Below are 18,076 nucleotides of genomic sequence, written 5' to 3' on the forward strand. Positions count from 1 at the left end.
TCTACATTTGCATAGTTGCCTTTTGATAATCTATCGCCTTCTGCTTCTGATTGGACTATTAAAGCGAGTTCCCTCCCCATTCCCAAAACAGAATAGAAAAAATGCTAGCATGTATTTTAAGGACAATCCAAGGATATCTTTACTTAATAAATATGTCTTGATTTCAGAGAGATCCTTTTGAACACAATTATGTGCTTAATTAGAATTTGTAAGCGGAAATCTAAAATGTTAACTAATTGCTACTGAAAGCCTTTGGGGTTTTGTGTTTCATTATTTTTGAAACTAATAAAAAGTAAATTAAAAAAGATGATATTCCAGTATTCTTATTAGACATTATGCAAATTTCTTCTCTACTGCTCTTCTAGGCAAGCCCAAATCAATATTTAAGGTCCCCATATGCCACAGCCTGAGCCTAATGAAATTTAGAGAACTTGCTCTCTTGAATCCCCATTTTTTAAAGATAATTTTGCAACATTTTGATAAATGAATTAACCCCAGAAGGCTGAAAACACCAAAGAGTTAGCGTACCTGACCTGGCAAAGACAGAACCCTGGAAATGCCATAAGGCATCTCTGAGCCATGGGAGAAAAAATGAGCCACAGCTTTCTGCTCTGACTGAAAAGGAAATCTTATGAGTGGGGAAAAAAACAAATAAATATAACTTTGTAGAATAAAAATTCTGCAAAGTAGAATAGTAAACACCACTGCAATTAGTTTGGCTTTGTGCACTTTGGACTACCCGCTGTAATGGAAGAATAAAACACAACAAAACTTGATTGATTCTATTCCTATAAGGTACCAAGATGATTTCTTAAAAAATAAAATAATAAAAAAATAAAGGAAGAATTCCTCATCATATTTTTCAAAAATATATCCCCCTTAGAAACAGGACAAATCTTCCTATTACTGCTTTGCTGTGTGAAAAACCTTCAATGAATCAAGTGGTGTATAGGAACTTACAGCATCATCCAAAAACTCAGGAATGTGGAACTGGAAAGAACTTTGCTGGTCATGAAGCCCAGCCCCCCAATATCATAGGTGGATTATGTTGATTAAGTGCCAGCAGGCCAAGGCACTTACAGGAGCCCACCCCTGCCTCAGCCCTGGAACAACCGATAGGCAAGGCAAGGGGCCCCAAGGGGATACTTGCATGCCTGTACACGAATGCCAGGAGCTCGGGGAATAAACACGAGGAACTTGTCCTCCTGCTCAGCACAAACAATTCTGATGTCATAGGGATAACGGAGAGCTGGTGGGACTCCACCCAGGACTGGACCATGGGTATAGATGGCTATACCCTGTACAGGAGGGATCGAGTGGACAAAAGGGGTGGGGGTGTAGCTCTCTGTCAAGGAGAGTTACGCATCCCTACAAGCTGACTTGGGGCCCACAGTGGACGACTAGAGACCCTCTGGGTTAAAATTCGTGGGGAACACAGCACAGGGGATACAATGGTGGGAGTGTCCTACAGACCACCCTCCCAGAATCAAGAGCTTGACCAGGAGCTCGCCAGGGAACTGGCTGAAGCCACACGCTCCCGGTGCATGGTTGTCATGGGAGACTTCAGCTACCCGGACATCTTGTGGGAAGAGTGCTCAGCCAAATCCGAAAGGTTGCAAAGCTTCCTCACACGCGTGGATGAGCTCTATCTGACTCAAGAAGTCTACGGGCCAATGAGAGGTAAAGCGCTGCACGACCTGGTACTGGCAACAGGGGATGACCTAATCAGCAACCTAACGATCGAAGGGAAGCTGGGTGACAGTGACCATAAGCTGATCACCTTCACCATCCTCTGAAAAGCTGGCAAATCAGTCAGCAGTACAGAGTTCCTTGACTTCAGGGGGGTGACTTTGACAAGCTCAGGAGACTTCTCGGTGAGACCCTAAGGGACCACGACTGCAAGGGGAGGGGAGTCCAGGAAGAGTAGTTTTTCCTCAAGGGAGTGATCCTAGATGCACAAGCTAATGCTATTCCGTCTCAGGGGAAAGGCAGAAAAAGGGCACAGCAGCCCCCTTGGCTCTCCAGGGAACCAGTGGACCTCCTGCACCTAAAAAGAAAGACCTACAAAGGATGGACAACGGGATCCACCTCCAAGGAGGAATATACTGCACTGGTCTGAACCAGGAAAGCCAAGGCTTCGATGGAACTCCAACTGGCTACAAGTATCAAAGACAATAAAAAATTCATTTTTAAATATGTGGGGAGCCAGAGGAAAAGCAAGGGCAACACTGGACCCCTGCTAAACCAGAAGGGACAACTGAAGCCCAGGAAAAAAACAACTTGCTAAATGGGTACTTTGCGTCAGTCTTTCACAAGTCCCATGGGATGCTCCTGCCCACTGTGGGGCAGGGAGGCCCGGGTGAGGGTGATTCCTTGCCCTTCCTCAATGCTGACCTCGTGAAGGAACACCTTGAGAGGCTGGACACCTTCAAGTCAGCTGGCACCAACAATTTACACCCCAGAGTACTCAAGGAGCTGGCTACCATTGTAGCTCAGCCCCCGGCACAGATCTTTTAGAGCTCCTGTTGCTCTGGTGAAGTGCCCGAGGACTGGAAGAAGGCCAATGTGGTGCCTTCAAGGAAGGGAGGAAAGTGGATCTGGCAAACTACAGACCCATCAGCCTGACTTCTATTCTGGGGAAGGTCTTAGAAAAGATTATCAAAGAGGCCATTCTTAATGGACTGACTGATGGCAACATCCTGAGGGACAGCCAGCATGGGTTTGCTGTGGGTAGGTCGTGCTTGATCAATCTCATTTCCTTCTATGACCAGGTGACCTATCACCTGGACAAGGGGGGAGTATTTGTTGTCATATATCTCGACTTCAAAAAAGCTTTTGATCTGGTATCCAATGATCACCTCTTGGCAAAACTGGCCAACTGCGGCCTCGGGTCCACCACGATCTGCTGGCTGGGGAATTGGCTCCGTGGCTGGACCCAGAGGGTGGTGGTTGATGGAAGTCAATTGTCATGGTGAACTGGACAAATTTGCCAATGATACCAAACTTTGGGGTAACGCATCCACACCTGAGGATAGGGGGGTCATCCAGGCTGACCGTGACAGGTTCAGGAAATGGGTGGATGAGAACCTGATGGTGTTTAACACCAAAAAATGCAAGGTTCTCCACCTTGGGAGGAAAAACCTGCACCATACTTATAGGTTTGGCAGTGCTATGCTGGCTAGCACTATCAACGATAGGGACTTGGGGGTCAGGATTGACCACAAGATGAACATGAGCCTTCAATGTGATGCTGCGGCTAGTAAAGCAAGCAAAATGCTGGCTTGCATCCATAGATGCTTCTCAAGGAAATCCCAGGATGTCATTCTCCCATTGTACTCGACGTTGGTGAGGCCACAGCTGGAGTGCTGCGTCCAGTTTTGGGCTCCACAATTCAAAAAGGATGTGGAGAATCTTGAAAGAGTCCAGGGGAGAGCCACGCACATGATCAGAGGTCAGGAAAACAGACCTTACAATGAGAAGCTGAGAGCTATGGGACTCTTCAGCCTGGAAAAGCACAGGCTCAGGGGTGATCTGATGGCCATCTATAAGTTTATAAGGGCTGTTCACCAAGATCTGGGGGAACGTTTGTTCACCAGAGCGCCCCAAGGGATGACAAGGTTGAGCGGTTATAAACTCCTGCAAGACCATTTCAGGCTGGACATAAGAAAGAACTTCTTTACTGTCCGAGCCCCCAAGGTCTGGAATAGTTTGCCACCAGAGGTAGTTCAAGCACCTACTTTGAACACCTTCAAGAGAAATCTGGATGTTTTTCTTGCAAGGATCCTACAACCCCAGCTGACTTCCTGCCCCTGGGGCAGAGGGCTGGACTCGATCTTCCAAGGTCCCTCTGAGCCCTAATGTCTAAGAAAATTTATGAAAATCTATGAAATTTGGATTAAATTTGGCAGTGGGTCAAAGGTTTTGGTTTCTTGTTTTTTCATTATTGGAATGTTATTGTAGAGCTCAGTGAGAAGTCAAAACACAGAAGTAAAGAAGAGGAAGGCAAGCAAAAACATCATGTTTGTGTTTAGTGGTGAAAGCACCAGGCTGGGATTCAAGAGATCCAGATTTACTTCCTAGTGATCAATTCTTCTTCCGTATCAGTGTCTTAGTTTCCCTGGGATGTATTCCTTTTGCCTTGTCAATTTAAATTGTCAGTTCTCTGTATCAAGGAATCTAGTTATCACATGATTGTACAGAGTCTAAAGCAACAAAGGCCCAAATTCAGAGAGATGCCCAGAACACTACCTTTCTGGGTGCAATTTAAGGTGCTGGTTTTTACTTAGAAGATCCTAAAAGGCCTGAGCCCCATGTACCTATGGGACTGCCTTCTCCCCTATATTCCACTGGGATCCCTAAGCTCAACCAAGAGCAACCTCTTGCAAGTACCATCAATATGCCAAGTTTGCCTGGTGAAAACATATGTAGGTCATTCTCAGCTCTGTAACTCAGTCCTCCCTGAGGCCTGGACATCTTCCAGAAGTGTTTTAAGATCTGCCTAATGGGTAGACTTTTAGCAGGCGAGTCTATTGTTTGATACAAGGCGGGGGGGGAAAGAGGTGCTATATAGTTTATTTTAATATTCTACTGGCTTTTATTAGGTATTCTGTTTCTCCTGTTTTGTTCTTGTTTTCTTGTTTTATAAGTTATTTTGCTTGCTTCTGCTAGCTGTCCTAAGCTTTTGTCAGGATGGACAGATATAAATCTAACAAACAAACAACTTATTCTATTCATCTGCAACAATATTTTCTCCACTGCAGGAAGTCAGTACATTACGTAAAACTCTGAACTGGAAAGTTTAAACCTTCATACAGGCCAGCCTTTGCAACATTAAATACCGTTTAATAATCTTACCTTGCAATAGCTCTGATAAAATCGAGAGAGACAGTACACTTGTATCTTGGTCCATCAAGTTGGTCATCATGGCCAACCAAGGTTAACAGCTGCAGTGTCACAAGAGAGCTAATCTAGAAATGAAAGAAATCACTGAAATGTTAATCACTTTTGCAAATAAGAATAGTAATGATGACATTTTCATTTGCTATTAGCATACTTTCTCTAAGGTATGTTTCATAGGAAAATCATATATTGAGCTATGCTGGCCAACTGACCTTCAACTAGTTTTGGGAGAATCAAGAGGGTATAAACTCATATTACCAGTTTTGGAACAGAGGCAGCCTTATGCGCAAGGGCAAGGGCACCTTATATCAGGGATTATCTTTAAATTCTCTTGATCAAATCCCTCCACAGGTTCAGAGGCTGCCCTTGCAAGACAAGACATGTTATAAACTCCCTCCCCTTTGCATCTGGAGGCCACTCCCTGAGTTCGATGCCCCAGAGCTCTGAGACAGATTACTGCACTCTGCAACCAGGCCTGTAGAATCACTTTGTTTTGCTAAAAGAAAGAGAAGCCACAAGGTTGCAAGCCTAGAGAAGGGTACCTGAAGACTGAATGCTAAATCAGAAACCCATCACACTGCAGGAATAGGGCTAGATGAAGAAAAGGAAATGCATGATTATATGCAAAAAATGTTCTCTCTTCTTTTTTCCAAATGATAACTGACACCACAGCAACTAGGGTTTCCGTGATATCAGGAGTGAGCACATTAGAACGTTCAGTGTGATCATCTCACTGTGCCTTTCTTTGTGATAAGGGCAACAAGAACGAATACTCCTTTTGGCCTCTCCTCAGTTGATGGTGCTTCACCATAACCAGGTGACACTATGGGTGCCTGTACATAAAGCTGCTCCATTACAGTGTGTCAGAGGAAACTCAGTTAACCGAGACAGCTGGAGCATGGCATTTACCACGCTCCAGCAGCCTCCCATGTCTCATGTATCAGTGTCCCTGCACTTCAAACTGTTGGTGGGGGCACATGAACTAAAGCTCATTAGGAAGTTCAAGTTCAACGAGCTTTGGTTCAAGTGCCCCTTCCACCATTTTTAAGCCTGCTGATGCTGATACATGAGACACTGCGGTGCTTTAATAAGAATGGCTCTCAGAGCCGCTCTAATTAAAGTGCCACCCCTTCCACCTCTGGAACATGTGTAAAAGTGCCCTACGTTACCAGGATCCCAAGCAGGGAGATGAGGTGTCACAGAAACAGCCCCACATTTCAAAAATCAAAATGCTGACTAGTTTACATGTACTACAGTTTAACATATTAAATGCAAGTGGATCCCTGCATTAGGAAACTGCATGTTAATTCAAACCATCCGGAAAGCAAGTATTTAAACAGCTACTGTAAATTTGCATGATTACAAATAAAGCCTATGAGAATATTGAGCATTTAAACATTGCTCATCTTTCAAAATTGAAGTCACCCCCAAACTCTGTTACTTTACTTGAAGGAAATGAGAATAATATTTTAGCATTTAAACAAATGGGTGGTGTACTAAAAAATTGACATTTTCTCTTGTGGGCAAAGACTATGAATGAGATGATGCTTAAAATATATTTAAGGATTCATTTTTTGTTTATAACATATGACAATATAGGTCTTGATATTAACATTCTGAAATGATTTGGTTTGATCATAATTATTGCTTCAATTGTTCTTACATTCCTGAATGCCACATGAATTAAATCAAGTCTAAAAATTATGTTAAGGGCAGCTGATGATTCACAGTTAATGTTGTTAGTAACTAGTGCATTTAGAGAAAGTAAGCTGAGTGTATGATAAATTACTCAAAGTCCTAATGTGAAAATCTCTTTGCTTTCAATTTAATGACATTTCTCCAACCCCAAATTTGTTAGGGTTTTGTTTTATTAAATAGTCTAAGTTTAAGTCAGAAGGGCACATTTTTCTACATTCTTCATTCAATCAGGTCTTTATTCAGTCAATGAAGAAGCATAATGGAGTAATCTGTTATTACAACTGCTATTTTACACCCCAGTGAACCATTATTGGCTAATCATTTCTGCAGAATATGCTTGCAGCTGGCCTCTTACATTTAGAGACTACCAATGAAAGCAGGTCATGTCCCACAGAAGGAATGGCATGAGGCTCGTAAAAGCTTCCAATGAACACACCATAAGCCTAGGTAGCTTGGATCTGGACCCATCTAAATATTATGTAGGATGCAGAAATCAAAAGTGACCTTGCTGTTGCATTACAAATGTTCCAGCACTGCATTAACCACAAATTGTAACCAATTTTTCCTCCTCTCCCCAAATGCTGTATATGGAAGAGAAGGTCAGCATTGTAAAATTGCTTACTAAATCCTCTGTCTATAAATCTGAAACTATGTCAGGCTGGGAACTAGGTTCCTGATTAATGCTTGATGTTCTCTCTACATGTTACAAAAGATATGAAGGTCTGATCATCATTTAGCATAAAACAAGGCTATTTACCTGGGAAACCTCAGCCCTTCAATCTCTTTCACAAATCCTTGCAAGCTGAATGCACGTTTCATGCAATACATGAATCAGCTAACCCTTAATATTTAAATAATGGGTCATAAATCTTCAGATACTTAAGCTGCTTTAAAAGCAAAGGATAGAAAGGCCCATCGCTTCCACTTCATGCCAATTAGCAATGTAGATTTGAAACTCTAAAGACAAGCTAATTGGAGAAAGCCTAGATTGAGAGGAAAGACCAAGTTTGAGAATAGCAAATTACATTTAGAGAACTTCATTTTTTTCTGCTCTGAAGGGGTTTCCACATCTCCCCATTCCTGACTAGCAGGCAGCCACCAGTAAAAAGGTATGGAGAATTCCAACAATTAAACATACGCTGTCCTACTAAATCAGGCATATGACAGCTTCTGACTCTACACAGTAAAACAGCTCTGGAAAGCCTGCACTGAGTTCCAACTGGCAGCTTAGCCAATATCTGATCTAGATGCAGGCAGATGGACAGGCCATTTTTACTACACTGTGAATCCTAATGCTTACTCATTGTAGGTCATATTAAAAACATTCAGCAATGCATGCCACCATATATTTGGATAAACACTCCTCAGAGGATGCTGGAGTGAGGAAAACAGAGACTGTTGAGATAGGTAAGATAAGGCAGGAGAGAATATGGCAATACTTACTGGTCTGATTCACATGACCGAATGGCATTGTTACTCTGACTAATGAATAACATAAAAATATAACATTATAATATATAGCTTAATCCACTTAGGCATGTGCAGATGGCATCTCTCTTCCAGTGGCCCCTAAAGACAGCATACAGATGATAGCCTAGAATGTTTTCATAATAAGCAAGTAAAACCCCAAAGCTGTTTTGAATGTCTAAAATGGCATGACATTTGCCTCTCTCTGGATCAGAATGAGTCCTGGTACAAACAGAAAAAGACCCTCTGAGGGTGACTGTTTGAACCAAATGAACTCCAGCACCATTTCTTTATATAAATTTGAAGAATACATAAGTTTTGTTCCTTTACAACACAGTGAAGGTGACACCTCTCTAAAAGATGACCCTGGAATCTAAACTAACAGTTTTTAGTTCTTACTTAGCCCTTTTCAAGTTGCTCTCTTTAGTGGCAAGCAAAATGAAAAGCAATCACCTAAAGAGGGCTCAGAGGATGGCTCCGTTAACTTTGTAAAACAGGTTTTACGTCTCATGTTGGAACAGACGCACAAGCTGGTGGAAACGCATCAACAAATCATCTACAGTATCGTGTGATGGAGGTATAGTGGACTCAGCAGACTAACTACCTGCTCTACGGCAGTATGTTCTTACAGCAGATGGGAGCTTTTTGATTACAGACAAGTAGAGGCAGAAATATGTAAGTGCTATAGAGTCCAAGAAAGATTACATAGAAGTAGCCAGACCTTGCATAGCTTTTTCTACCACATTTAGGAAGAGTCATGAGCAGCAATTTTATATCTTGGGCAGAAAAACAAAACATCCGTTCCGATAGGCCTTTCTATCAATGTAATTTTCTTTCATTGTTCATTCCTCTTGTTTCGTCTCCATTTACAGGTAAACCTTATCTACCATCCCCTTCACTCACATAGAAACAGCCTAATTCCTGTCCCCGCTGGACTGCAAAATCTCAAAATATTTATCATTTTTTTTCCATCAAATGGAGAAAGTTAGCAGTTTAACACATCTGCTCCCTTCCAAGAAATGCCTGGGGTTTATTAAAAGGTAAATGATTAGAGTAACAACCTTCAAGGATAAATGTGGAAGGTTCTACATCAAATTTGAGATTTTTTTCCCCCAAAATGATCACCATGCAGAAACTGTGGTATATATGGTTGTGGTATACCACTCACGGAATACTAAAATGATAGTTTAAAGAGGAGAAAAGGCAAAGAGGTGAAGACAGAAAATACATCCGAAGTGGCCAGGGCCAGAATACGTTTTACAAGAAGGATATTTATTGCAAGTGGCTGTGAATTTTCCAATTTGTGTCCTGTAGGAAAGGCTTAGCAAATTGTTCACACTAGCCAACTCTCATGACCTCCATTCACAATTACCATCTTACTTGTATATAGTTACAGAGAAATCACAGGTCCTGAGGCTTGGTAGGTGCCATGGGTGCACAGAAAAAATAACAGTGGCAAGCTAGTAAACGAGAGGTAGTAAATGCCAGTGACAGATAAAAAAGAAATGACATTAATTTGTATATCTAGGAGTTCTGGAATTTACAGAGCAGCAGCAGAATATCATGACATGCCATTCAGGGGCTGGATGTATGACCCTTAAAACCTTTTGTCTACTCAAGTCTTGTGCTCAAAGTTAATGCCTCTACACAAATGCTCGTACTATGGGCAACAAGCAGGAGGAACTCACCCTCCTGCTGGCTGACACCAGCCCGGAAATAGTGGGGATTACGGAAAAGTGGTGGGACGAAACGCATAATTGGGCGGTCAATGTCAAGGGCTATAGGCTGTACAGGAGGGACAGGATAGGAAAGAGAGGTGGGGGCATGGCGCTCTATATTAAGGAGGAATACACATCCTCGTTAATTAGCAAGGAGCCAGGGGAGGGGCACTCTGAAGTGCTTTGGGTTAGAGTACAAGGCAGTCAAGGGGAAAGGGACTTAATGGTGGGAGTCTACTACAGACCTCCCAACCAGGGAGAGGAGCTTGACCAGAAATTCTTGGGTCAGCTCACAGAGGTAGCGAAGGCTAAGGATGTGGTTGTCATGGGGGACCTGAACTTCCCGGATATCTGCTGGGAAGAGCAGTCAGCCAGGTCTGAACGCTCACATAGGTTCTTGGCCAGAGTGCAGGACCTCCATCTAACCCAGGAGGTACACAGCTGCACCAGGGGAGACGCCTTGTTGGACCTAGTGCTGGCCATGGGTGATGACCTGGTGAGGGGGCTGTGGGTGCTCGACCACCTGGGTGACAGCGATCATCGCCTGCTGGAATTCACCATCCAGCGCAAGGTGGCAAAGGCATGCAGTAAGGCAGCGGCCCTAGATTTTAGGAGGGCAGACTTCAACAAGCTAAGGAGGATAGTTGGAGAAGCACTGAGGTCCCGGGGGGAGGGGAGCCAGGTGTCCAAGGAGAGTGGTCGCTCCTTAAGGAGACAATCCTCCAAGCCCAAAGGAAGGTAATCCCAACGAGGATCAAAGGGAGCAGGAGAGCACACAAGCCTCTGTGGCTCACCAAAAGAATCCGGGAATGTCTCCTTGCTAAAAAGGAGGCTTATACACAGTGGAAAGAAGGGGTCATCACCAGGGAGGACTATTCTGTAGTTGCTCGGGGATGTAGGGGGGCAGTTAGGAAGGCCAAGGCAGAGATGGAACTGGGACTAGCTTCCCAGATTAAGGATAATAAGAAGTCTTTTTTTAAATACATAGGGGGTAAAAAGAAGGTCCCGGGTAATGTGGGGCCCTTGCAGGACGACATGGGTAACTTGGTCGTCACACCAGATGGCAAAGCTAACATGTTTAATGATTTCTTTGCCCCCGTCTTCCTAAGTAGGGACCAGAACAGCCACCTCCCTGCTGGGCCCCCCTCGAGCCCCGGGGGAGGCACACCTGGGCCACGGGTTAGCGAGGATTTAGTTAGGGAGCTTCTGGAGGGGTTGGACATATTCAAGTCAGCCGGCCCGGATGATCTCCACCCTAGAGTTCTAAAGGAACTGGCCGAGGTCATTGCAAGTCCCCTGGCACAACTTTACAAGCACTTGTGATGCTCCGGTGAGGTACTGGAGGACTGGAAGAGGGCCAACGTGGTCCCCATCTTCAAAAAAGGCAGGAAGGAGGACCCAGGAAACTATAGGCTGGTTAGTCTCACCTCGATCCTAGGCAAGCTGTTCGAGAAAATTATGCTGGCACACATCCAGGAGGGGCCAGCAAGAGACTGCATGCTTAGGGGCAACCAACATGGGTTCATCAGTGGCAGGTCCTGTCAGACCAACCTGGTGGCCTTTTACGATCAGATCACCAGATCATTAGACGCAGGGGTAGCAGTGGATATAATCTTCCTGGACTTCCGGAAGGCTTTTGACACTGTCTCTCACTCTGTTCTCATTAAGAAACTGGGGGGCTGTGGTGTCGACACCCACACAGTCAAATGGGTCGCCAACTGGCTGGTGGGCCGCACTCAGAGAGTGGTAGTGGATGGGTCCTTCTCAACCTGGAAGGACGTGGGCAGTGGGGTTCCGCAGGGCTCGGTCCTCGGGCCCGCACTGTTCAACATCTTCATCAGCGATTTGGATGAGGGGGTAAAAAGCACCCTGTTCAAATTTGCTGATGACACTAAGATGTGGGGGGACATGGGTACATTGGAAGGATGCAACAGGCTATAATCAGACCTAGACAGGTTACAAGGGTAGGCGGACGAGAACAGGATGGGTTTCAACACAGACAAGTGCAAGGTGATACACCTCGGGAGGAACAACCGGCACCATACCTAGAGGTTGGGGAACTCCCCTCTTATCAGCACGGAGGCGGAAAGGGATCTGGGGGTCATCATTGACTCCAAGATGAACATGGGCTGGCAGTGTGGAGAGGCAGTCAGGAAGGCCAACCGCACCTTGTCATGCATCCACAGATGCATCTCGAGCAGGTCCAAGGAGGTGATCCTCCCCCTCTATGTGGCACTGGTCAGGCCGCAGCTGGAGTACTGCGTCCAGTTCTGGGCGCCGCACTTCAAGAGGGATGTCGACAGCATGGAGAGGGTCCAGAGGAGGGCCACTTGTATGATCAGGGGACAACAGGGTAGGCCCTATGAGGAGAGGCTATGGGACCTGAACCTGTTCAGCCTCCAAAAGAGAAGGCTGAGGGGGGATCTTGTGGCCTGTTATAAACTAGTCGGGGGGATCAGCAGGCATTGGGAAGTCACTGTTTCCCCGAGCACCGCCAGGAGTGACCAGGAATAACGGTCACAAGCTGGCAGAGGGGAGGTTTAGGTTAGATATCAGGAGGCGCGACTTCACAGTCAGGGTGGCTAGGGTCTGGAACCAGCTTCCAAGAGAAGTGGTGCAGGCCCCTACCCTGAGGGTGTTTAAGAGGAGGTTAGATGAACATCTTGCTGGGGTCATCTGACCCCAGTACTCTTTCCTGCCATGGCAGGGGATCAGACTAGATGATCTGCTCAGGTCCCTTCCGACCCTACAAACTATGAAACTATGAAGGCCAAAGAATAGGAAGCCTTTGTAAGCAATGTCTTTAAAAAAATCCAAATTTTTAACCTCTTTAAATACACGCATGCAAGAACACAGTTATTTTAGTTCAACACTGGACAAATGTTAATAGGGCAGGATTCTTCTCCTGCCATCCTATTAACAGTGGAAATTCTTTTTGGAAATGCTTATTCACAGAAAAAATCAGATTTAATACAATTAAAAATACTAGCAAATTCATGAAGCAGTTTTTACTGAAATTGCATGATGACTAAGGCCAGTGTTTTGGAAAGTTTCTTGGGATATGAGAGACCAAGTTCCAATTCTCTCTTCTACCCAGGCCCAATTTAAACCTAAATCCCTATCTTCTGTCACATATGTAGATACCAAGCTATACGATATTATGGGGCAGATTTTCCTCATTATTTTATGATGGAGTTTTTCTTTATATAACACACATATCACATGTTTTAATGTACATACTCATACGTGTGGGTGCCGCACACACACTTTCTCTTTTTCTCTAGCCTAGTGGTGGGAGTTCGAACTGCTACTTTGAACGAGGCAAAAACTAGTGGAATGAACTTGAATTGGTACAGACTATTTGCAGGTTACTAGATAAATAAGAAGTTCATAGTATTGTTTCCTTGTTCCGTCAGATCTTAAGGTGATAATATCACTTTATTAGTTCAGCCTCTCAAAACAGTACTACTACAAAAGTTCAGGCACTGTGAATCTTGGAAAGTAAACTGTTTTCAAATGAAAATATATCAAAACTTCGTATCACATTTGGAATTATATAAATGCAACGTCAATCTAACTGTGCCTCTTAGCAATGCCCCCTTCCCCCCCAAACAAACAAACAAAACCCCCCAGTTCTCTCAGCTTTTTTTTTCATGGTATGTGCAACAGAGGCTGTATTTCATTGTTACAAAGGCTTAGAAAAAAACATCTGGCAGAAAAAGACGTGAGACTAGCCAGAAAAAATGTGTGTGGGTGATTTAAAAAAGAATATTTATCAAGAATCTTTTGAACAAAAGAAATTATGGTTAGAAGAAATATTCTAAGACAATTCAGAAAAATGGAACTGGACACAGTAATAGCTTAGTCTTAGTTAAAAAAAAAAAAAAAAAAAAAAAGACCACAGCAAGATGAACATGTTATTTACTAGGAACTGGAAATTTCTGAGGGGGTTGTTGGGAACTCTGAAGCATACTTGACCTGAGAGGAATGAAGGAACAGGTGTTACGGCTTTGCTGCAAAATCAACATGAACTGAACTTTCCTTGATTCACAAATGCCTGAGAAATAGCTCTGAAAAAGAATAATGTGCGTTTGGGTACAGGGTAGGGAATCTCGAGGGCAAAGAATGAGGGTGACAACTTACAGGCATGGATCTCCTGGATTACTGCTAGATCCAGTGGCCAAACTTAAACGTTTAACGCTGTGGGGGGAAAAAGGCATAAAAAACATACAGTCCGTTTGAACTAATTGTTTTCTCCCCGACTATTCTGAATTAGCAGATAGGCTCTGCATCACTCCCTACAGGGTAACAAAGACTGGTTTTGTCAGACCCGCAGAATTCCTGAAACAAAGGCTGTCTGCTAAGAATGCCCTCGTCTCTGATCAGAAGGATAAAGACAAACTGGAGAAAGCTCACAGAAGAGCAAAAAATGATTAGGCTGGACCAGCAAACGAATATATATAGACTTTGGTAAGAGAAGACCACTGGCAGGAAAAACCCATACCCTAACATAGCTACAAACTAGAAAAGATGAGACATTACTCAGTCTACTTAGAATGGGGGTAGGAATATAAAAAGAATCAGTGGGATGAAACTGAAGGAGAAAATGAGGCTGAATATTAGGAAAAGCTTGGAAAGTTTTTGAAGAGCGATGACCAAAGTCTCATTCAGAGCTATGTTCTAAAGGGGACTAGTCAGAGCACTAGAGAAAGGCATAAGAGGGAGCAATCCTGCACTGGTACGGATGTCCTAGGTGACCTCATATGTACTGTCCATCTACAGAATCTATCATTTTCAATTATGTTGGCCAAAAGGGAATGGCAATTATACCTCTTCACATTGGCTTCCTTCCAAACACACTTCCATCTGTTTTGTGATTCTAAACCCCAAAGTGACTGAAATATTAAAAATGTTCATGCTCCAGGTAGGACATGGCATGCTAGGTAAGTACCTTTTTAATGTTCTCTTTCTCAGACAGATTAAAACTTCTGTGAATCCTAACGTTTTCCTGCACTGTCATATACCGCTCTTAAGAGCAAAGAATTAACTTTGCTGGCTGCACTTGTTCAAAACCCACTGCTGCTGGTAGTTAAATTCATACAGATGTTAAAACCACTGCTATGTAACAAAAGGCAGTTTGAAAACCAGATGTCATTTAGAAAACACATTTCAGTCAAAATGACTGCAGAACTAGTCTGGAGTTGAATTCAATGAGCCCAACATAAATTATGCTAGCATAAAAAGCTGTTCAAAATGATTCAGTTAGAAGCATAACTAGAATATATTCAGCATGTGAGTCTTGTAAAATCAGAAAGGACACATTTCCTTTTAGAACTATTTTAATAAATTAGCAGTAATGGGAATATATTATTTAAAATATATATGTATATCTATTAGAAAGTAAGATAGAAGAGAAGATTTAAGCCAACAACTGACCAGATTAGTTTTTGTAAATTCTATAAAAAAAGACCTATCACTGTGAACAAAGCTAAGTAAACACATTACTGTGTAATGCCAGCAAATAGCATTTATTTTTAAACTTTAATGCCAGATCTGTGTCGTTACATATTGCTGTTTCTAAGGTCCTGAATAAGCCAGACAAATTCACTGTAGAGGAGATTACCTTGGATAATACGATTCAACAATATTTTGTTATGCCTTAGCTGGCTCCCCCGCTTCTTTCAAGGGCTCATGCCCCAATTCAAGTGTGTCAAACTCCAACCAGCTGGCATTCCCTCTTTTAGGTGTCTGTCGACTACACCCTGGGCTCCGGCAGCCTTGGCAGCACTGCACGCAGAAGCTCTACCACTGGTTGGACAGCTTTCCATGGCAGCACCCTAACCCTGGAGAGAGGGGAGATGGGGAGGGAAAGAGAGACTGTAGGGAATAAATGTGTGCATGACCCTGCAGGGACAGACTGTGTGCATGGGTGTTTGCGAGAGCTCCTGCAGATTGTGCATGCGTCTGTGCATGCGCACACATATGGACAAGAGAGACAGACACAGTAGGGACACAGAGTGCATGTATGTGTGCACATGACCCTGCACTACTGCAATCAGAAGCTCGAGCTCTAGCCACAATGACAGAACTTCCTACAGGGACATACCATGATCCAGTGAGAGCTGATGTGCTGGCAGCCTCAGTGGCATCATAGAAAAAGCCCTGGTCACTGTGCAGGTGACCAGATTTTTTTGCAGTCGCAGGCAGCACCCCAGTGAGAGTGAGGCACTGCCAACCAGAACAGAATTGTAGGTTCCCATGGCAGCAGCCCACATCCCAGTGAGAGTCGGGGTGCTGGCAACTCTAGTGGCACCATGGGTAAACCCTGCCACCGTGGCCACAGCTGGGGCTCCCGCCAAGGCAGGAGGGCTTCCTTTGGGGGGGAGCCAAAGCTTCTCTGAGAACTGTGGTTGGATACTCCACACTGTGATTAAAGCCCTCTGGGTGTGGCAGCAGGGCTTCTACCCTGGCATTGTTTTCATTGGGGCATAACCTGTCACCAGGGGAAGCCTCACCACCATGGCCAGAGCCAGGGCAAAATTCTGTGGGCCAGATGACCCAGCCCACGGGCCATATGTTTGATGCCCACCCTAATTTACAGATTTCCTGCTTATACTGTCTTGCACACGGCTATGGCTTCTCTTCCAAAGTGACTGTAACCTTCTTAAACTGGTCTGCAGTTATATAAACATTCACAGCCTAATCCCACAGTATTTCAACTGCGTTATATTTTTTCCTTTGTTTAAACTAATTAATTTATGTCCTTTCGCTGTTCTCTTCTAAACTCCCTACTATTTGCCAATGTCTTTCTGGCATTAAGAGTTCCTTGAACCGAAAGAGGCATTTTAAATGCAATCTCATCAACACCAAACAAAGAAACGCTCTTCCTCTCATGAGCTATAACCTAATGTTGCCAGGTTAGGTATTCATCATCTATGCTGCATAACAAACGTATGATTTGACCATGGCTGCTCCCTTAGGAACCTTCTCTGCTTTACAAGTTTTCCCTTCTATTAAATATTTGCATTTTGTATTATTTATCCTACATAGAAGAATATGCTCTTATACAGATTAAGCCTTGTTTGGTTTTTTTAAGATGCCCTGGCTGCATTAGTTCTTCATCCTTTGTTAGTGTTTGCCATGCCTCACAATTTAAGTAGTATTTGCACATTTCCTCAATGTATTGTTAAATCTCCCCTCCCCCCACCGCCAAGTAATAACTGTAGATGCTAATAACACTGGACTCAAACAATCATGATTGCAATTTCTACCTAATTCAAAGAATGAATTTTTGCCATTATCCTTTTCAGTTTGTGTAAGAGCACTCCTACCAAGCCAATTTGAATAGACTGTTCATAATCAACATACAAATATAACAAGAATAACCACATTTATTGATGCAGAAATATAATTCAGACTCCAGATATCTAAAATAATTCCTATATTCACTAAGTATGTAAGTACTAAGGGTCTTCTGAACCTACCTAATCCAATTTATTCCTTATGATTTTAAGCAAACACCTTTATCTGCTAGATATTTATGAGTCATTATATATTTGTTCCATAACATCGTTGATGGGTGCGTCTATGCATGACACTATACTGTGCATTAAACTAACCTAAAGTGCAGTAAAGAATCAGTGTCTACATGTGCACAGCAATTACTGTGCAGTAGAATAGTCTAATGTGCCATTTTCTAGTATCTGTATATACAGGTACTAGAAACTGGCACATTAAACTAATGTACCACAGAGCACGTGTAGATGCTGACCGGGAGCAAATTGCTCCTGGTCAGTTGAGGCAGCAGGGGCCCATGTGGGGTGGGGACCCAGCTCAGTGGGATGCTGCCTGCCAGCCACAAAGAAACTGGGATGGATTCCAATTTTCATGTGGCTGGCAGGCAGCTGCCCAGCAGTTGGGACAGCTCTCCCAGCCACGTGGAGATCAGGATAGATCTTGACTTCCATGACGGTGGGAGGCAGCTGCCTGGCAGACAGGACAGCTCTCTCCAACCCTGTGGAGATTGGGGCAGCCCACGTGCCCCCTGCCAGCCCGGGCTGGCACTCAGGGGAACCTGGAACTCCCCTTGGCTGCTGCAAGGAGGTACCACAGGGCAGGAGCAGCCCTAGACTGAACTAATCGTGTTGGAAGCAAATTTGCTTCTGATGGGTGCACATTCAGATGGGTGCAGGAGTGCAGTTAAATTCAGATACATGCATTGCACCCACTGAGAATTAAAGTTAGAATTAATAGAATATAACCTTTCTGCCCTTTCTCTCCAATATAAACTCAGT

General features: G+C 43.8%; 1 protein-coding gene across 5 annotated transcripts in view; it reads right to left on the reverse strand.

Annotated features, from left to right (window-relative positions):
• The window catches only part of ORC5 (origin recognition complex subunit 5), a 217,354-nt gene that overhangs the window by 72,633 nt on the left and 126,645 nt on the right, over window positions 1–18,076 (reverse strand). For all 5 annotated transcript variants that reach the window (XM_090041980.1, XM_090041982.1, XM_090041981.1 and 2 more), the window contains exon 14: window positions 4,855–4,967. In XM_090041980.1, coding sequence (XP_089898106.1) covers window positions 4,855–4,967 — 113 coding nt within the window. The remainder of the gene's footprint in view (window positions 1–4,854; window positions 4,968–18,076) is intronic.

This window comes from Crocodylus siamensis, chromosome 4 (genome assembly GCF_052110815.1).
Source record: "Crocodylus siamensis isolate JL-2025a chromosome 4, ASM5211081v1, whole genome shotgun sequence".
NCBI classification, from domain to species: Eukaryota; Metazoa; Chordata; order Crocodylia; family Crocodylidae; genus Crocodylus; species Crocodylus siamensis.